This window comes from Myiozetetes cayanensis, unplaced genomic scaffold, assembly GCF_022539395.1.
Source record: "Myiozetetes cayanensis isolate MyiCay16 unplaced genomic scaffold, myiCay2020 scf14, whole genome shotgun sequence".
In the NCBI taxonomy this organism is placed as follows: Eukaryota; Metazoa; Chordata; class Aves; order Passeriformes; family Tyrannidae; genus Myiozetetes; species Myiozetetes cayanensis.
Genome location: NW_026087048.1, coordinates 8686367 through 8708675, shown reverse-complemented (window position 1 = coordinate 8708675; position 22309 = coordinate 8686367). Strand labels below are relative to the sequence as shown.

The window sequence follows — 22309 nt, the reverse complement described above, 5'->3', positions numbered from 1 at the left end:
TTCAAGTATCACGGAGGGTGGCTGGGGAACTACATCAGCCAATTCCCTAAGGACTCTGGGATGCATTTCACCAGGCCCCATAGACTTATATATGTAAACCTGGGAGCTTTTGTTAAACCTGTGAGGACCTGTTAAACCAGGTTTCTCTGCTCCCAGTCCTCGTTCTGAGCACACAGTCATTGTTCACAAAGCTCCAGCCCAGTGCATGTAATGTGGGGGGGAAGAGAAGGTGAAACCCAGCAGGTAATCCAGATGAGTGAAAGCTGCAAGAGCCACAGTGGAGAAAGGTGCTTAATCTGATGTCACAGCACCAAGGGAGGCTTGATTCAAGGCACAAACCCATGAGAAATTGCAAAAGTCAAATCCTTTATGCAGATTTATTTAGAAAAACCACGATGCTGGGGAGTCGCTGTTACATAGCGTGATAATTCTCTTCCTCTTGAGTAATATGCACCACACTGTGCGCATGCAACTGCTTTTGTTCCAGAGATAACATCTTCATCTATACATGTACACATACAGTCCTCAGTGCACGCTACACGTCACATGTATGTTAGGACACGCACAAAGTTGAGCTTTTCCATGAAAAAACTGTATAAAAAATACAAACCAAACTGAAGCAGTCAACACGAGAAGCAATGTGCAAAAATAGACAAAGTTACTCCTGAATGTTTGCTTAAGAAAAAAGGACTCTTCAGTCCCTGTTCCCCATTCAGCACTGACAATACCAGATGTTGCCTGAAAGTAGGATATGAAATAACTAGTCACATCCTGCCCCCCATCATGTTAGTTGCAGAGATTTTTAACCAGCTAAACAATCCTATATTAGTATGAAAATCTGCCTTCAAGCATCACCATCGTGTGCTGTCGTTGCATTGAACAGATCTTTATATCGTTGCAATGTCTGACTGGTGATGCTCAAGGCCGATGACAACCAAGCCCTTGTGCGGAGCACACAGAAGAGGCAGGACAAAGATGTCCCTGGTCACTGAGCCCCCTGGCAGGGGCTGGCAGCAGCTGCCTGGAGAAAATGGCCCGGGATTAGGAGTTCTCCTCATGCAGGCTGGAAGGAGCCTGACCTCCCAGGTCCGCTGCCATGGCGTGCACAGCTCCAGGCCCTGTCTGCGAGCACGTGGTGGGGCTGGTGTTTGAGATGATCCTCTCAGAGCGCCTGAAGAATCCTCCCTTCAGAGGAAACATGGTGAAGGGATGGAGAGCCTGCAGGGCTTTCTCCAGCCGGGTGCCTTGGTCCATGATGCAAAACTGTAGCTGACACGGATGGAGCCACCTGGCTCTGTGACCGCTCGTGTGGCTCTGGGCAAAGCTATACAGGGTGACATGCTGCAGACACCATGGAGCAGTCAGACCAATCCACCCTTGCAAAACTGCTGCATGCAAATACCAACACTTTAAATGGCAATTAAGACTAGAAATGGATTGCACTTGTTTCCCTTAAACACGTACCACTCTTAAAAAAAAAGCAACCATTAAAAAGAAATCTCCAAAAAAGTGATTGATAGTTGGGATTCCCCTGGTTGGATCAAAGAAGAAATTAGGGGCAGTATGACTCCTATCACTGAAGTTTATTAGTAACATAATCTTTAGGTTTTGTGGATAAGGATTCTTCCTACCCATGAAACTTGATGCTGCAAAAGCCCAGTATTCCCCTGGTAAGCCAAATGGGTATTGAGGACTTTATTGAAACACATGCAGAGTTACTACTGTATTACAGAATTTGTAAATTTTTTTTTAGTGGGATATCAAATTTTTTCACAGCCAATCCTGCATGGATCCAGGGCAAATCTCAGCAAGACTCCCCCGTGTGTTATGTTTTCTACTTGCAAAGCAAAGGTTTCAGTTTATTCTGAGGAATTGAAGGAGTGGAGGAAATTTTAGAGACTGGGAGCTCTCAGGGAAGTAAACTGTGGCTACTGTACTTTATATCCCAGCTCAGCAGATCACTTCAGCAAACTATTTTAAGTAGGATTTACATCAGTGTTGTTTACTTTGAACCCCAGTATGAAGACCAGCATCCAACAGAAAGAGTGTTGCCTTGGACCTACTCATTTCCATTACAAAAGGCACAGAGGGAGGGTTCATCCTGTTAGCTTGCACCCCAGCTCTGGTCACGAAAACATCACTCAGGGAAGTGTGTCAAACATTTACCAACTGCTCCTGGGGCTCCTCAGGCTTTTAATCCCTGAATGCCCAGCTGCACAGCGGCTCACAGCTCTCCCCCCCTGGGTCAGGAGGATCTGCAGTGACTGCGACCTCCAGCATTGTCCCAAGGAAGCAGTGCCTCATCCCTGTTCTCAGCAGAGAGGCCACTGTGTCCCAGGTAATGGCACCAGCCCCAGGAGCATTTCTGCCCCTCTCTGGAAGCCTTGGTATGTGTGACACACCTGAACTGAGTGTCCCTTAGCTCTTACAGCATGCACACATGTAACCAAAATGAACCTCTGGCTGTCAGTCAGCTGTTGGCAGTGATAAAACAGTGGCAGAGAATAGTTTTAGACTGTAAAATACACAAAATGAAACACCAGACTGAATTGTCACTAAAATTTCAAACGCTGTTGAGCATTGGGTTAGCTGCTGCTTCATGAGTGCTATCCACTGGGTTAGGATTATGTCCAGCATCTGAGTTAAGGCCCTGATTTAGCAAAGCATTTGTGCATATGCTTAAATCTGCCCTTATTCAGATAAGCACTGACACAAAAACCCTTGTGCCTTGTGATATAGGGACAAACCTCAACTGCAGCCTATAAATGTAGGTTATGTAGCTGTCAAAACTACCCCTTTAAAGTTTTTTTCCTGGTAGCACAGTGGCTCTCCTGGATTAAATATTTAATTAATCTTTATCTAAAAGGTCCTGAGAACAGTTCTATAATACTAACAAATGTACATAAATACCAGAACTAAAAGAAGTCAAACTCATGGCTCAAAGCAAAACAAATATTGCTCAGAATACTTGTTTAGGTCAAGATTAGCTGTAAACTGTGCATTCTAGTAGCAAACAAAAACTTGTTGGCCTAGAAAAAAAATTAAAAACATTCAATGTCTATAGGATTGGCAGCACTAATATTACTTTACAATGTGGAGTAAGGATAAAAAACATCAGTGTAATGTTGCAAAATGATCCACCTAACCTAAGCTCATGTAAACAAGTACGCTTTGACAATGCTTGTACGTCTAGGCGTGATCCTGCACTTGGAGCTGGACGGGTGGAGACCCAACAAGGGAGATGGGTGCTGTTCCAGTGTGGTTCCAGCTGCCCAGATCCCACTGCAGGAGGAGGCTCAAGGGTGTGAATCTGCAAACCTGTACTGGCATTACTACTTCTACTCCTGGGAGCAGCCCATGGCAGGATTCAGTTCAGCAGGACTATACACATAAGTCAGGATTATTCACAAACATAAGGCATTGCAGAACTTGGCCCTAACATTTCTATTTTCAGCAGAGAATCCCTTATCCATACACAAGGTCATATTTTAACATATCAAAAAGTGTCTAAAATAAGGGTCAGAGTCACTATATGTTATGCTGAGCAACACAGTTAAGATGCTGCATATTGGCTTCAGATATTGCAAACCATTTTTTGTTTTCATTAAAATCAAACCAACTATGAACCTTTCTCATAAGAATTAAATTAACTGTGAAAATTGAAAATGAACAGGCTCTGTTTTCAAGGTTAGAAGGAGACATTAACAGAAATGAGCAACTCCCACTGTAATGGTTTTCCAGTGCCTTCCCTTCGGACCAGTGAGCACTCTGAGACTGCAGTTGGTGGTGGCCTCCACTCTTGGCTTGTATCCTCCGTGACATGGCTACTGCCGCTCTCCTTCCACCCGCTTTTTACGAACTGGACCAGGAAAACAAGGAAAGACCAACCATTATTGCCTTCCTGAGAGTCTAAGGACTTCCCTCACAGACACACTCCCTTCCCAGTAATGTGCGCTGGAAGGAAGGAGCCTCTAAGAAACACTCAGCAGGATTATGTCCAAAAATACCATAATTAATAGATCTTAATGCCCAACAAAACAATTGTACCTGAACTGCATTTTCTACATCACAAGACCGTAGAGTTCCACCAAGTGTTCATATCAATACATTTTCTATAAAAATCAGATTCTGAGCTAAAAAATCAGATTATGATCATTTTAGACAATGAATAAATCACTATTTCCAGTGCTTCCTTCCAAGGGATCCACTTGGATTTTTGTAACAGTTTTATTGTTCTTTTAAAGAGCACTGTGTTCCAGCTAAATTGATACTGGTCTGCTCTAGTCTGCATGGCAGCACTCTGGATTATTTAAGATTTAGGCATCAAAAATTGATAACTTCTGTAATTGCACAGTGTATACTATAGGTAAGCAATAACCATATCCTTTTAGAAAATAATCTGAAGTACTCTTAAGTAATGGTATCAGTGAATATTAGCAACAAGGAAAATATCATATTGGACTTTAAATTATCTATTTAAACTTCAGGGGATCTGATTGCATCAAAGGTCTGAGAGTAAGTTAATTTACTATGGATTTTCACTGGAAACCACATAGGCTGAAGCTGCCATTTAGCAAATCAGAATGAAAAGCTCAAGTGTCAAAGCAGGACAAGCAGCTTCGACAAGCAGCCCCATGTGAATTTTTCAGCACTTAGGAGACATTACACCTGGAATAGAGCAGCTCTAGTTGAGCAGTATTTGCTACTTCATACTCTAATAACACACCGAGTGTTTTCTGACTTGGCCAGATAAGATGAGTGAGGTTCTCCTGTTTGTGTGGTACAAAACTTAGCGTCAGGTCAAACTGTCCTGTCCTGTTTCTGATATCAAATGGCTGAAGTACAGAACAAAGCAGGAAAACTGGATGAATGAACCATCTCCACTACAGAAAGTCAATAACAACATTATATTACTACAAACGTCCCATTACTTTACTATCAGGAGTTTTATTTCACAATGCTTTCTTGGCAAACAGGCTGCATTATTCCAAAGCCTGCAGCATAACATCAGTGTCTGCTTCCAGTGTTTTGTGGCTTCATTTATTTTATTTTATTGAATTCTTTAAGGAGTTCTGTCCTACAGAATCTTAAACAAAGCCATACAATACAAACACAGGAAAATGAAGGTTAGGACATAAGTCTAATGGCAACTGGTAAAATAGTGAGAAAAAGGGTCTTTCTCTCATTTTAGGTGGGATGTTTCAAATACCATTCACTAAATAGTTTCAGGACTGATAGTATATAATTGGAATGCTTAGGTGCTGCTAAAAATTAAAACTGCAAAAACCCAAAAGTATGTGTGAGAGAAATAGGTTTCATCTCAGCTGTTACCGTAGTTCCCACAAAGAGAAACCCAAGCTGAAGCCTGCAGAGGCATCATGGTTTGACATCCCAGTCTGAATTAGAATTGATTAAAAACACATAGTTTAATTTTTTTTTTTCCTTCTTACTCTAAACTACTTCTGCCTAGTCATCTCCTCACTCTGTGTACTGAGCAGGCAGGGCAGAGCGTGTCATGCTCAGGTAGAACTTGCAAAGCTTTGTTGTCTTTGCCTGTACTTGGTCACAAAGGCAGGAGAGTCTGTTTTGTTCCCTTGGCTGGGCACGCTTGGCCAGTCATGGACAGGGCAACAAAGCCAGGACTTCTGTGTCCACTGAACAAACAGGTTGGGTTTGGCTCTTCACTTATGGGCTAGAACAGCTGATAGGGCAGCTGGAAATCCAGCATGTTCCATGGAAAAGGCTGAAGTAACTCCTCTTCCCAGAAGGAGCAGGAGAAGGAGAGCAGTGGCTCCTAACCACAGCAAGATCTTTGCTGTTGCCTGTCTGGAGTCCCTGGGGCTGTGCATCCCCCCTCACAGAGCAGCTTGAACGTTGCACAGTCAAAATTCAATCTTATGTACAGACAGGAAAAGTTGTGTCTGGGAAGGTCAGGGCTTGGCTCACATAAATAAATGATGAATAAATGTAGTAGCGTCTTACCCAGATCGTTGTTTTTAGTGATAGCTGCTGCTACCCTGGTTCTTGGACCTTGCTTTGTGAACTGGTATCCAAACTTGAGAATCCTTGAGTTCTCCTCCAGCATCTTGGCAATCTCCATCTCTACAGCTGTCCCGAGCTGCTGCCTCTGTTGGCAATGTGGTGAAATGTTCCCAAAAGAAAAAAAAAAATATTTGTTTTCATATGAGAGAGAAAGGGGTTGTATTTCAGCACTGGGCTGCAAACTACAAAGAGAATCCCATCCCTGGAGATTTTCCTCTGGGTTTTATATTTGGCTTTGGCTATTTTTATTTAGAAGTTTTCCACTGTTTGGTTGCACAGGCATGGGACATCAGCTGCAGAATAACTGAGCCACAGAGGCTGTCTTGACTTTGCCAGAGTCCCCTAGGAGAATCCTCAGGGAATTCATATAAAAGGGAGACAAAAGTGGACTTCTTCAGTGGTCTCTCTTTACCTGGTTGTCAATTTTAATCTCTGTTAGGGATTCATTCTTTTTCAGTGCTTCAATCAGTGCCAAAATCCCTGTTCCAGTGATGAAGTTGGATTCTACATTCAGACTCTTCAGTGTTTTGTTCACTTTCAACATATCTGCAAACGCCTGAGGGGTGAAAAGGCAGGAGCATGAAATAACACCTGGAGAGTTTCAGGGAATAACAGGGAATTTGCAAAACATAGCTTAGTACCAACAAGAAATAAACCATAAATATGCTTAGAAGAACATAGAGGTAGATCAGAAGAGATTACACTTTCACTTTGCATAGTCACAAGAGAAGATGAAAAATGCATCCTAAATCAGATGTAGACCTACTCAAAATTTATTGTGTTTTTTTCCAAGCACTGTTTAAACTTACAATAGCTACAGGGTCATTGCTTCGAGTAGCTGCAAGGCTGAATGTCTTCACATGTGTGTTGCTTTCCAGAGCTTTTGCAAATTCTTTCAGTGTTGGAATAGGAATATTCTACAATAAGAAGAACAAATCCAGTAATTAGAAAAGCCAGTCACACTGCTAGACACTGATTTTAATTACTATCAAACCTATTGACTAATGACCGCAGTGTATGCAATTTAAACATCCCTGATGCTTTTAAGAGTATCTCCAAATGCACAAGGGCTCCTCTGCACACAGTGGCCCCCAGAGCCTCATGGTTGCCTGTGCTGGGCTGTGATGTCAGTGCTGCCTGTAACTGGGTCAGGCCAGCACAAGCACGTGACCATCTCTGAGCTACTTTCCTATTTTGCTGCTGGTTGTTCAGGCTCCACGTGCCAGCTCCTCCTCGATTTGCACGTGTGGGCTAATTGAATTTGGCCAGTGATGATTAATAGCACCCATGAGATATCTTGCTTTACAATCTGCTAAAGAAAGGCAGCCAAAGGGAGTCACCCCTTGGGCTTTTAATTGGCATTTAATTCAATATCAGGAATTGATGACCTTGGAGCCTCTACAACAGTCCTTTCCACATCCCTTCACTGGGTGTCCTGCTTTTTCTGAACAGTAAAGAGAGACAAATTTTGAAGATAAAAGGCAAGGGCTTTGGAAATATTTTAATAAAACCTCCTATGATGACATAAATGAAACCACAGCATCTACCTTTATGTTGTTGAGATTGATTTCTGTGAGACTAGGATCATTTGCTTTTATCCTTTGTAGACTTGCTTCCACATTGGTCGGATTAGGTGGCTCCTCAAAGATGGGCTTGACCTTTTCACCTTTCACCACATCTGCAACACAAGATCTCGTGAAATGTTGACCGAGGAACAGGCATCATCAGCAACAGTCTGGCTTCTCAGTTCCCATTTAGGTTTGTACTGCAGCAATCCAGGAAGGGTTTATAAGAATCCCAAAACTTGCAAGCAGGAGTATCAGCCTCATTATCCCTGCCATGCCCTTTGCACCTTCTGTGGCCCCAGAACATGTCACTGGAGGCTGTGGTCACAGGTTGGGCAGTATCATCATGGGCAAATTCCTCCTTTATGTACAGAAGTCGCTGTACAATTAACTTGAGCCAAAGCAGCTTTAAAGACTATTGTATAGGGTGTAATATATTGCAAGGGCTGCTTTGTTCTTTGTCTTTCGTCTGTAACAAAGGGTGTGCTCAGAACTTGCCCATGACATTAGTAAGAAGACATCCCTGCACCTATGAATAGACTGTGCTAATGTGAAGCAACACGGTCAGGAGGCCCCTCGGTTTCCTTCTCTCAGCTGATACTATCAGCCTTACTATAAATTCAATTAGCTCTTGTAAAATTGCAACATCTGCACTTTCTAAATAATAAAACTATCAAAGCATGAAAAAGCAAGTCCATCTGCCAGCACCAAGATTTATGAAATCCTTGAGTGTTCATGCTCAGAGAACTCTGGTATTTAATGCTGGAAGCTACGGGCTATAAATATTCCCAGAGATGCATGAAAATCATAGCTTAGAACTCAATTAGTACTTCTAATTCCCATGCATGTAGTCATGGAGATTAATTTATAAACCTTGACCACCCAAGCCACCAGAGGCAAGAAAGGAAGTATGTTGCTGACCACAAGTATGTTGAAACCCTTGTATTTTATGCTGCAGACAGGGAGAGATTTTGAAGACTTGTTCAAGTCTCAGGGTACTATGCATTGCTGTTCAGTGCTATGGGTAAAGTTCATGCCAAGTCATGGGCCAAAAAAAAACCCACATCTTTTTTTAGAACTCATACTCTTAGTGGAGATGGTCATACAGAATCCTTGAGCTGCTCCCTTTGACACCAAACTTTGTTTTCACTAGTCCCCTGAGAGACTTCACATATCCCTGAATAATACTCCAGCCTTCCTAGGGAGCAGGAAATTGAAAACTACAGGTAAAATACATATAGAGAATTCACCTTGCATGCAAGGACAGAAAGGAAACAAACAAAAAGCAAAACATTTTTTGCACTTGTGCAACACCCTCTCAAACTGGGAGCTGGGGAGAGAAATGCACCCTGCCCTCATGTTAGACATCCCAGTGCACTCAGTCTAGAGTTACGAGTAATTTTAATTTTCTACTTCGTGCTGTTTCCCACGAGTTTTTCTTGTTTCTTTAATCATGTGCTGTTTTGCCACACTGATGGGCAACTTTGAGATGACTCCCTCACTCCCCAAGTGAAATGAAGCATTTCACTTGGCTGAGGAAAGGTATTGCTTTTGGATCAAGGAATACAGGGATGTGACGGTGGTTTTCTGGTTCTGAAGTCTGTGATTGGAGCATAGTTTAGCTGACTCACATAGCTGACTTTTTGACTCAGTACAACAAAAATATTCTGAAATCTATGAGGATTAGTAATGCATGCAGTTGCCTGTTATGAGATAGACGGCAGCTCACCCAGGGCCCCGCTGGGGAGGCTTGCAGAGCAGCCTAATCCTGAGAAAAATGAAGTGACACAGTGTCCTGTCTACTTTCCCACCTCCCCTTTAGTAATGAAAGATGGAAATGAAAGTCCTTGGTAAAGAGAGCTGCTGTTCTCATGGCCTTAGAAGAAGTAAGTATTTTTTTAGTACTGTTTCCCTAGAAAAGGACATTCCACAATTTTGTCTTAAAAAGCAAAGTTTAGCCTGTTTGATATCCCAGAGCTCAGAGGTGACAAGTTCTGGATCAAGGCTTGGCAGTCCTCAAGAAAAACTTGGAATTCAGACGCACCCATTTCTCCCCCCATCCAGCCTCCTGTGGGGTTGTTGAGCTAAGATCTGATTCACCACAGGTCTGTTTATTTAGTGCAAACATTTCTGGATTTGTTTTTAGTAACTAAAGCTGTCTCTGTTGGGGGATTTCCTGGATGATTACGGTTCCCATGTACCTGAGGGGCCTCAGAACAGGCACAGCCACAGGGCTAAGGTGGAGGTGGGAGATCAGAGAGCAGTCAGGGCAGGAGCATGTCCATGCAGACCTTGCCTCCCCATGAGTGCAGCTTGAGGTGACCCCGGTCACCGATGTGACTCTGCCAGGGATTCTGCCACATTTGAGCCCAGTGGTTACAAGTCATTTTTCAGTTGTGTCAATGTAGGTACTCGGGGCAAGATGGCCTGGCCTGAGCTGTGGCCAACTCTTTGCTTCAGGTCCCTCTGTTTCCTGCCTGCTGCCTGAACTGAAGGGGAATGGAAATATATATGTCTTGGCCTCTTAAATACTCTCATCCTTTCAACACTCATCCTTTCAATACTCTCATCCTTTCTGCAGAGCCAGAAACTGCTCTCTAAGAAAACAAAGCTCCTTAGGAATGACCTATTTGTATATTACTGTTGTCATGATAATGAATTTTAAGATTGTATTTACTTTTAAAAACTTACCTGTCATGATTAATTAGATCAATTAAGGTTAGGCCCAGTTATATTACACTAAATTAGACCAACAGATCAGGCCCATAGGTGTAGAAGTCCCTAAAGATGACGTGCAGCCCACAAGAGAAATCTGCTTTACTTACTTCTTACGGTTCCTTTTCCATCTTTGCTGCGGGCTCCTGCTTCATTAAATTTTGGGTTGTTGACCATGTTGTGCACTCCAAGAACAGCTGAAATGTGTAAATACCAGAGACAGGATACAATGTTAATGGCAGGAACACAGACTTCAGGAAAATATCTGCTACAAATTGTGGTTTAGTTCCCCAAACAAAGCCCCCTTTATAAAATATTAACTGAGTCATGCCTGCTTGTAGGGGGAGTCTTTAGGGTTTAAATTCTGGCGATACAGACATTCTCAATATAGATTTTTGAACAACTAAGTCAATGTAGATGCACTTCACAGAAATGCCAGCTGGAAGGAACCACTGTGGGTCATCTTGTCCAGCCTCCCCCTCAGGCAGGAGTGTTGCCAACATTAATGAGGTCAGCCATGGCTTTGTCTGGCTGGATCCTGAAAACATCCAGGGATGGAAATCCCACAGTCTCTTTGGGTAACTTGTTTCAGGGCTACACTTCTAATCATTTTTCTTCCCTAATATACAACCCACAGGAACAGCAGGGACTTGAGAGGTGATCATGAGACACTCCTGGTGGCAGGCTGGGCAGAGAAGAACTGGATGTGTGGGAGCATCACATCTATGCATTGTCTAACCTGCAAGGTCATAGAGCTCAGTATCTGAAGCACTGGCCAGGGCCTCTTCTAGTTCTGGATCCAGGGTCACTTTCTCTTCTGTACGGGTTTCAACAGGCTTTTCTTTAGGGATAAATATTTTTCCTGAGAGAAGAAAAGAACCAGAGTGAGTAATGAATTATTGGAACAACTCCTCTGCCTCCTGGCAGGGATGGGAATAGGTCTGTGACAGTGGAACTGCTTGAAAATATTATCAAATGCATGGTTTTCTCTCTCTTACTTGGTGCTATCCTCCACACCATGATCTTAGTAAGTCTAAAAATAAAGGATGCAGACTTCTGCTCTATGTTGGTGATTGTTATTTTAGGGCATTTGCTCTAAGGAGCAATCACAGCTGGGATTTTTCTGAAGGTCCTATGGCCTTAAATAGGTAGAATCAGGTCTACACAAAAAGCTTGCAGAAATTTTATCCTTAGATTTAAATTAGGCACTAGAAGCAGTTAAAAGCATCCCACTGCAAGAACCTTTCAGTTCACGAACTTCCATATATGATCCTGAAAGCTCAGCAAACCTGTTCTCTTCCAGTTTCATTCCTAGCATCTCCACAGTATTTCCCCTCTGTGTCTCCTGATGATCGTTCACAGGAATATCCTTATTCTGCTCATCTGTGCAGGTCTGGAAAGTCTGAAGGGAACTACATGTTCCCTAAGAAAGACTCCTGACCTATTTGTCTCTCTTGATAGACTGCTGATACATTGGGGTTAGCAGGTGTGTGTTTCCATAAGATATTCTCCCAAGACTGAGATTATTGGCCCTTCTGAAATAAGGAAACTGTAGGATAAATCCAGGAACAACACAACAAGTCCCACTACTCCTTCAGCCTGCAGTGATAGTTAGCCTCAGTAGTGTGATGATGTAACTACAGACATCTGGAGTGAGGCCTTTTAAATGAGGGCTCGAGCTGCACTTCAGTCACCAGCACTGCTGGGGCTCTTCCCCCACTCAGCAGTTCCTGTGCCAAACCCCTGCAGTCAGCAATGCATTGGATGATGCCACATGCAACAGGCAGTGTCACTGCTCTGGTAATTCTCTGAATTCCCATGGTCTGCTGTCCGGTGTGGAGTACTTCCCCTCACCTTGACCCTTCTCAAGCAGGCTTTAATCAATCCTGCTGTAATGAAGCTGTGATGATCTTTGGATGCAGGTGGATTTGGCCCATTGGCAACTTCAAATTGTCTCTTTGTGCAGCTTTGTACACTCTAGATGTAATGCTTGAAACATGCCCTGTGACTTTCTGAAATGTCTCTAAAACAGTTTGTTACCATTAATCAATGTAATTCTCATATTTAGTGTTGAATTACAGATGATTTTCCTGTTTTTTCAACACTGTCATCCTTTTGTGGCTTAATTTTCCCTCATTATGGTCCAAAGTATCATTTTCATGTAATAATACCCAATTCACTTATTTCTTTCATACAAGTTTGTCTACAGCCATTTCCATACTGTCAGCTTACATGACTGAGGTCACTGAGTAAGCTCAGAAAAAAAATTTGATGGAAATTTCTGAAACTCTGGCAAAGTTTACTGATGTAGAATTCAAATTATTTACCTTAGAGACATTTCTACCAAGGCTAAATAATTTCAGAGTACAAAACTGGACAAAAGGTTATATAGAAAGGCAAAATAGTATAATGATTTCTTTTTCATGCAATATTTTATGTAATTTTTAAAGAAAAGGCTTCAAGAAGATAAAGGCCTTCATGGGCCAAAGGTAAGAACCATTTTAACTTTCACCATGCATTGGGTGATAGGAATCAAGGACAGCCATCCCAGACTCATCAATCAGAAGTCAAGTGGAAATATGGGATGAGAAATACTCTGCAAAGGTAGATTAGTTGTGCTCTCCAGTTTTCATAGCAGCACAGGTGCTAAGATTTCAGACTCCCTCTGTGTTATCACCTAATCTGAAGTGTTGGATGGCAGCTTTCAGACACCACTGACCAAGACTTAACTTGATGCCAGCTTGATGTAGGGAAAAAAATATTACTGTGTTGGAAGGTAGAAGACCAAAATCAATCAGACTCTCCAAGTAAACAATCAGTAGTGAGGAGTACTGCCTATAAAGTGTTTTCCTTCCAGAACACTGGTGGTTCCACATGAGCTTCGAGCAATCAGTAGGTTGGTTGAGATTTTGAGGGAATCCTACTGATCTTTATCCTGAGTGATATTACTATTCTGTAACAACTATCTCCACAGTCACAGCTTGCACGAAACATCTCCACCAGGCAGCAAGTGATCCTTCACAGACCCAAACCCCAGCCACACTTTTAACAAATACTGATGGAAGTCTGTACTTTCACACAGAGCATTGTAAAGGGGACACAGGACCCTGAGTCTGGTGTAAACTGGACACAACATGTAGTGTAGCTGGTCTTTCTCTATTGACAATGGATGTGTGAGAGCCAAGTATCTTGCACAGCAAGAAATCAAGGGGTAATGGAAACCAGTACAGGCTCATACTTCTTCTGTACAGTTCACATATATAGGAATACAATTTTAAACATTTGTTTCAGGCATATGTAATTTTTGGATGACAGCCCAAACCTTCCTTTTTAAATGTGTGTATGATTCCCAATGATAGTTTAAAGCATTCTTGGCAAATGTTTTAGAAAAAAAATTCTATTATTGGTTATATGAAATATCTAAAGGGGCAAGGTCATGTCAAAGATGGTAATATATATCTTTAATATATGTGGGCCTTGCTGGCATCCAGTGGTGTTTTAAAAATATTCTTTTTACTGCTATCTAGATAAGAACATTCCACTGTGAAGAGAGGCTGTAGCATAGCAGAGGGAGGTTAGAAAAACTAGTGCATTTAACATGTTATTAGGAATTTATTACCTGTCCACCAACTGCAAAACCGCATGTCTGCGTTTATACACAGCTGTAAAACGGTTTTCCTTCATTATTTAAGGACAGAGTTTAAAGATTCAGGAGGTCTCTCCTAGTCCCACATCCATACATTGTAAATTCATTACCCAGTGCCACCATGGAATTCACTTGCAAAATAATATATGGATTGTGGCTTCCTTGTTTCAATTGTGCAACTTAAAATTTATTATTTGGAATAAGCCTTGGAAGAATAGTGACATTTTATTATTTTAAAATTAGATTTATGAAGAAAGGCTGCAGCTCTTTACAGTCACAATGTATTTTAGTGTTCTATGTGATATAATTAATGTTGTCTGTGTTACATTTTGCCCCCAGAATATGCTAATGTTCTGTGCTAAATCTTAATAGTAATTGTTTAACTTTCTACCAGCGAAAAACACTGTGACAAGTTCTGTTTATACATAACTTGAGTTAAATTGGTGTTAACAACACAAATATAACCACACTTATGTACAAAAATAATATATTCTTTAACTGAAAAACAAAGTTCAATTCCAGTAAAACAATAGTATTAAAATACATTTTTATTTTTGCATAGAAACCCAAAATGTGTGGAATCCAAAGTACCTTCTTTCAACATGAAATTTTAAGCAAACATCAATGCAATTCTCCTCTTCTTTCTGTCAAACTGGAATAAGTGTCTATGATGATCTGGATGACGGCTGAGGCGGCTTATTATAACCCAGGGACTTTGTGAGTGCAGTGAGCAGAGATTTGTCCTGGCTCAATTTAACAACAGATTTATTCCTTTTCATGCACTGCAAAACCTCTATTCAAATTGAAATACGATACCGTCCATGTTTTACTCAAAAGAGGCTAAATGGAAAAAAAAATCCATTGAAAACCAGAGGGAAGAAGAATTCAGTGAAAAGGAATACAGAGACACATAGAAATGTGGAGGAAGGTGAAAGGAAAACAAACTCTCTATAAAAAAAGAAATACACTGGGTACAGTCATAAACCATGGATGTAATTTTGGCACTTGGTTCAGCAATGTCTGTTTTCCTGCATTGTGCAAATGCCCCCATTGAAGCAATGTCAAGGTAAGGCAACAAAATGAGATGTATCCCTAACTTCACCTCTTCGTGCAGTAATAGTTATCTACATAACCACACATGCACATCTATAGGAAGATCTATTAACTGAGCAGGGAATTACTTCAAGTGTATTTTCCTAAAGTAAGGGTTTTTGCTTATTGTTACATAAGGAGGGGGGAAAAAGGAATTTGAACAGTGCAGTTGGTAGGATTTTACTAGTCAGTCCAGTCTAAAAAATGTTTTGAGGACTTCAAATTCATTTATAGTTTACAGCATTTGGAACATCATTTTTGGTGTGTCTTCTGTATTCCTTTCTTCTTTTGTCATTAGACTTATATGAATAAATATAAACTGCCACCATTTTTATTTAGTAGAAATATTTACTATCTATTCCCACCTTGTACAAGCCATAACTGTACAAGCCAAAACTCGATAAAGGACAGAGCAATGGGAAATAAGCCCATTGTACTAGCTGTAAAAATGTCCTTTTAAAATAATTTTTTTTAATGATACCTACTTAATTTTATAATGCAAACATATTTTCTGCCATAACTGTAAAACAATTATGTGCTTTCTTTTCCTATAAACTGTAGTTCAGATTATTGTACTTTCAAGAAAATATCTGGTTCCACTTATTACTTCTCAATGAATCACTGACTGCAGTGAGTGCCTGTTTATTCTCAATTACAGAATGCTAGACTGACCTTGGAAGTGAAATTCAGTAATCTTGGAAATCTGCCTTGCATAAATCTGATTCACTTTTTCCATTTTGCACTATTATTTTCTGTTGAGGCTTACTTAAACTTTTCCCTACAAATAATCTACGAAAACGGAGCTAAATTAGTTCTTATCATGAATAAATTTATATAGTGAAGAAGAAAAAAGGTCAAGTTCAAATAAGAGTGAAGCTGAAAATTAGTAGTAATAAAAATGCAGTGTTGTAATTGTTGCTGTTTTGTGTACTCTTGGATTAGTGGCAGCATATTCTATGCCTTAAAAATTAGGATAATGGAATAGGAAGGTTGCAAAGATAAGCTTTCCAAAGTTATTAAATCTATTGTGCATAAACACAAAAAGGGAAGTTAAATTGTACCAGCATCTTTGCCTTTGATCAGCATGCTGTGATTCTGTCACAGTAGCAACACCCTTTAAAGAATTCTCCTGAGGAGTGTGCTTTCTTAAATAAAAATAAACAGAAGCCAACCTATCTTTTCTACAACAGAAGGAAGCCCAGAATTTCCTCAGACCCTCACGTGGATTATCACAACAGCTCGGATGCAGTCCTACAGCAGTCCTCTGGATCCCCATCTGGATTTCCCATGTCACCAACAGAGCAGAAAGCTCTTAGGTCTGATGGGGAATGGTGGCAGAGCAGGAAGAGTCAAACTGTGCCACTGTGCTTCAGGTTCTCCTGGACACCAAAAAGCCTTGAAACTTGGGCAGAGCCAGATTCCACACAATGGTTATGTTCCTCTCTGGCTTCTTTTCTCCCATCCCACATATTCTTCTGTTCTTTTCCTTTCCTCATTGTCCCCTGTGCCTTCCCCACCCTTTGTGTCTCCTGGTTTTACACATCTTTGAATCCTGACCCTTCCCACCACCTCCTTTCCCTCTGCCCTCTTTTCCTCATCACTGCTCTCTTCTACAGTTCCTTTCCCCCGAGCTGCCACATCAAGTCCTTCATCCTGAAATATTTACACAACTCCTCAAAAGCCCCCTCTACCTCTCTGCACCAGCCTCTCTGCTGTCTGTTTACTCTCTTTTTCTCCTTCACAAAGTGAGGGGAGCACTGTCAGAGCAGGAGGGAGTCTCCCTGCCCTTGGTCCTGGTGTGACAGTGGCCTCTCAGATGAGCAATTTGGAAGAACATCCTGCACAGCCCAGCACCCTCTGACCAGCCACACCAGGCCTCCCTGGGCACTGCTGGGCTGTCACATGTGCTGTCTGCACAGCTCTGAGGACATCACTAACACACTGCAGGGGGAATATTTGGAGAACACCATAACAAACTGGATGTACAAGAAAGAACAACATTTTGAAGATGCCAAACTTGAGTGTATTTCCCTGGGGATTCCAAAGGGCATGCATTTCAAGTCCCCTCTTCAAAGCACGGAGACGCTGCAGGTCATAGAAAACCAGCTGGAAAAATTTACTCTAGATGGATAAAACAATGTGTTTTCTCCTAATCTTGTTCTTGGAAACAGCTTGGAAACCGTCCTTTTTGCTGACACTTTCCAAAAATTCAACTCGAGGCAGCCTCTCAGCATGGGAAATTTCAGCGTGAACTGTGCAAGTCTGGCAAAGTCACGAGCAACTAAAACAATCTTACAAAAGCAAGCAGTGAAAGGCACTGGCTAGAGGCATTACTGTCAGCAACTGCAACGCTTTCACTGTCTTAAGAGACAAACATCAGTTCTAAATTTAGGTCCTAACGAACAAGAAGAAGGTGGCAAAAATTTAAGCAAGCCCTTTCAGCTTTGGGAGTGAAAAGACTGCCAGGGCAATCCAAGAAAGATGCCATGTCCCTATACTAAACCCTAACCTTTGAAAAAAGTCTGTTAGAGACACTGGAACTGGAATTTATTAGCATCTACTCTAATACTCTGACCTGAAAATGTATTATTACTAGTGCTGTATATTGATACTCTGCTTGGCACAGCACCATATGCAAGATGGATGGTCTCTGAAAACCAGGGTTTGGCCAAAAGTTCTCTGGTTTAATGATCCTTATTTTCTTCCTTTTCCCTATTATCAGTTGGCTGAAAATGTTAGTATTTAATCACATACAAGCATGTTCCACTTCCCTTTCCAGCCACAAATAATAATAGCCCAATCCACTGGAGTTTTTCCATGACTTTGATGAGAACTGGATCAGATCCAAAATGAAATGGTTTGGCAAGGAGTGGAAGACCTTGAAGAAAACAGGGGCAGTAGTGAAGGGTTGAAACAACAATCCTTATAGCAACTTTTCACATCTAATGATATATCACAACAGAGGAACATTTTTTAATTATGTTTCATTAATACTATGTAGTTAAGAGAACCCCTGCAACAAAGCAGAAACGGAGATGTTGTTCCCAGTTGATGTTTGTATTACAGTAGTACTCAGCTCTTAACTGAGGTCAGATGTCCACACTGCATTCCATGAGAGAAAACATGCTGCACTGGCTATGCTCTTGAATATTTTGTGCCTGCACTGCCCCTTACTTTCTCCACCTTTTCTTTTCATTCCTGGACCATTCATGAACTTGAAAATGATACAGAAAAGGCTTCACAGGGATGGAAGTGATGGGAGTCTGATAACTGGCTGATCCAGCTGTATATGTTAAGAGCAGTGGGTCAGCCTAAATAACTTCTGTAGATCATCAGGTTCTATGTAGGGATTTCTAGAATATCTATCCTAAGTAGAAGCTAATCCAGAAATACACAAAATGAACACTGACAAGCTGCCCATCACTGTGGCCCCAGTTATCAGCCCTAACCCCCTGTAAGGCCACTGCTCACTAATAACAAACAGCTGCATTGCACAACAGTTCCTGAAAGCCACCAGATCATTTCGTACCACAGTGGGAGCAAACACTCGCTGTGGGGACACTCAAATGAAGTCTCCAGCCCAGACTTGTGTTGGGGAGGATGTGGGGTAAAGCCATCTGAAAACATTTCTCCATGGCCAGTTCAGGTGTGTGCCTGTGACCGTTCTGGCCCTGGGTCAGGCAAAACTCGGGTTTCCATTGAAATTTGAGAACTATCCCACACAGGCTGAAAGCCTTTCTGTACAGTAATTAATGAAGGACGTTACCCAGCTGCAATGTGGCAGAGGGCCAGAATCTTAATGCATGCCATACGTTCGATTGTTTCTTCCAAACATTTCCAACCTCTTGTAACCACAATTACAATCAAGAACAAGGCAATTCTCTGCATAATCAGCCCCTCCATCTTGGGCTCATATTTAACACTTCCTGTGTTTTAACCACTCTGGATATCCCTGTCAGCTCTGGAATTTGTTTTGGCTTGTTTTCTAGGACAATCAAAACCTTATTGTTGTTCAGCATATAGAGACCGACATAGGCAACTGAATTTTGTCCTTCAGTAGCTGCTTCATATTGCTTTTTGGTCAAGAACTCTCTAATAAAACATTACCAGCAACAGAAAAAAATAGAGATAGACACAAGAGATAAAAAATACTGATGTATCACAGACTATTCTGGAAGGAGGATATTTTAAATGTCCCCTTCTTTCTGGTTCATCACTGGATTTTCAAGACAATGCAAAGTTTCAACTTTGCATGATAACTGTGGGAACTGGTAGAAATGTCACTTAACAGAAGCATCCCAGTTCCGTAATTTGAAAAACTAAATGTTTTCCCTGTGACAGACAAACATCATAGTACAAAACACTGACAAAAGCTTAAACAACGCCTGACATATTCTCATCCTACTGACACACGAGTATGCTCAGGTGGTAAATAGTGCCAAATGATACACAACATCTCCCATTTCTAATTAGACACAACTGGATGCATTTTTGAGCTGCTCAAGAATTTAATTTTTAACTGCGGATATAGTATCAAATTAATTTGGGGCTATCTGCAGTATGGCTACATTACACTGCTTCTATAGTATAAAGAAATCATTTAGCAAGCATCTATATAATATAATACAAATATTTCTGAATCTGTAAATATACCTTAGAGACCATCAATGTGCAGAAGGTGAGAAACAAGATTTTCCTCAGGAGAGATCCTTCTTTAGATTCTTTTGAGGACACATTTCAGAAATTTAAATTATTTATCCTGAACTAATTACTGAGCTTTGGAAGAATACTAATTATTTTCTAATTAAAGTGACTTTCAATCTAGCATGTAGTATCATATCTTGAAAATGTCTTTGCAGGACTGCTTTGTCTCCTCACACGGAAAATATCTCCTTATAAATGTAAATGAAGTAATTAATATTTTTATACAGCCATTCTGTTGTTATTTTTTTTTCAATTGAGAATGTCAAAAGAAGGAAGACAGCAGTTACAAGCATGGATTCTAAGATCCAGAGACAGCCACACAGGGACTTTGTGCAGCATTCCTCACGTTTACACCAGATTCAACCAATACGCAGGATCGTCATACAATCCACGGGAAGATTTCAGTACATTTGGCAGATGGAGCTTTCAGTTATATGTTTTATAAGGCTCAGATTCTGCATGAAGTCTTTGCAGTGCAGAGCAAGGGGGAAGGAGAACAAGGAAAGGAGTGTATGAAGCCCAAGTGCTGGAAGTCTGGGGGTGTTCCTGTAGGACATGCCCTGCCAAGCAAGCCAGGGGCAGCAGGAGATAAACTGAAATAGCAATACAGGATATGCCAAGTTCAGAATAAACAGCCTGTTTCTCAAAGCCAGTTATTTCCCTTAAAGCAGCACAAAAATGACACCGTGCAGTCCCTCAGTTCTCAATTGTCAAGGTAGGGGACCTCATCAGATCTCAGATTAATTCAGTTATTTCTAACTAACAAAGGTATTTTCATGGCATTTGGCCTTTAACTTCAAAGGAAATGTAGTATAATTCTTTGTGTTTAGATTATAATTGTAAAATTACTTTAGAAATCACAAACTCATTTGACTTAATCTGCTAAAGACAATTCTGAGGATTTTGTCAGAAATTTGTATTGTACCAGGAACAGAAGAAATTAGGGAAATAATTCCTTTAGCCTAAAGTTCTGTCATAACCTCATAATTGTGATAATTCTTGAAAGTATAATTTTGAAGTAAATGAATACAGTAAATCAAAAGCCAAATTAAGAATAGTTTAAAATGCTAGCAGAGCTGCATTCACTCTGTGCTGAGGGGAAAGTGAAATGTGTGGTTGGTTGTGTTTGCAAAGTAGTGGTATTTCCACACCAGAGACACCAGGAATTAATAAGCCACACTAATAAGCACCTTAAGGGCATCTGGAACCAAATGTAGGAATAATACTGCTTCAGCTTCATCAAAAGAAAACTGAAATGGAATAAACAGGCCAGTACACACAGTAACACTGTCAGGGACAATAGAGGGACTCGTTTTGTAGGGATCAAGTGCCAGTCCTATGAGTGTATTTAATTCCGTACACTCCTGGTTTTTGTGTACTTGCAGAGACCTGCAAGTGGTGAGCTGTAGTGCCTTGACACAGTGGTGTGTAGGGGGCTGGAAACAATTGGTAATAAGTCCCTACTACAATAAACCACTTCCCTTTCTGCAGAGGACGTGCTTGACCACTCCTGCTACTGGCAGATCTCTGCAGTGTCACTGCATTCAGTGGGCACAGAATCAGCTCTGTGAAGGGCAGTGCACAGACATTGTGACAGAGGAAAAAGTAGCTTAGAGAATATGCTGCATGGTAAAATAACACATTGATCAGTTCTAGCTGAAAAATATCTCCTTTGTCTAAAATCATTGTTTCAAAGACTGAGAACACAACGTAATGTTACACAAAGTAACAACTCCTGGCCCACTCCTGGCCCATAAAATGTTAGGTAAATAACATTCTACATCTTTGGTAATTGTACACAAAGTAAAAAATGCTGCCCTTGACCTTTTCAAAATATGTACTTTCCCTTAAGCAGAACCTATTGAAATAATGGTAAATCCATTACATGGCCAGAAATGGACCCAGACATAGGAACTTCCTTCTTGAATGAAGGGGTGGCCTGAGGTAGGCAATTTTATCCACTTTTTATAAATGAAGGAAAGGAGGTAGTGTGGCTGAAGGAATATTATTTGCTAAAAAACATGACTCTTCCTGCTCTAAGGTTATCCTACCAAAGTTTGAATGATTCAAATTCGATTTTCCTGTTTTCCCCTTTTTTCCCTGTAGCTGTAGGACAAGGGTAGCAGGGAAACTGTCTGCATGAATAGCATTGCCAGATGTGCTAGTAAACAAGTGGAAAAATACTTATTTTGTGTAACTTTATTCCCTGAGCTGTTACTTACAGAAACTGTAGGCAGGACTTACTCAGAAAGGCATTTATCTGTTTCCTCCTGAATGCCTCCCCCTCTGCACTTCACTTGCTTGGCCTAATGGTTAACATGGGACTGGTCCCTGTGAGGTTGGTGAGGGCACCTTTGTCCACGCTTAACTGCACACAGAGGGGTTTGCTGCTGACTGAGCCCTTTGCTGGACTGGAGCCTGCGTGTTCTCATAGCCACTGACAAGCCATCAACCCTGCCATTGTAACTCCAGAGCAGTCAGACAGAGCCCAGTGCAGCAAATAAAATCACCCCTTCACCTGCTGCCACAACAGCTCTAGGTCTGA

General features: G+C 41.2%; 1 protein-coding gene across 1 annotated transcript in view; it reads right to left on the bottom strand.

Annotated features, from left to right (window-relative positions):
- Positions 1–363: 363 nt before the first annotated feature.
- The window catches only part of TMOD2 (tropomodulin 2), a 34452-nt gene continuing 12506 nt past the window's right edge, over positions 364–22309 (bottom strand). The window contains exons 4-10 of the mRNA XM_050309376.1: positions 11062–11184; positions 10433–10519; positions 7590–7720; positions 6852–6959; positions 6455–6598; positions 5983–6127; positions 364–3859 (exon numbers count right to left, since the gene is read on the bottom strand). Of these exons, the coding sequence (XP_050165333.1) occupies positions 3825–3859; positions 5983–6127; positions 6455–6598; positions 6852–6959; positions 7590–7720; positions 10433–10519; positions 11062–11184 (773 nt within the window). The 3' untranslated portion in view covers positions 364–3824. The remainder of the gene's footprint in view (positions 3860–5982; positions 6128–6454; positions 6599–6851; positions 6960–7589; positions 7721–10432; positions 10520–11061; positions 11185–22309) is intronic.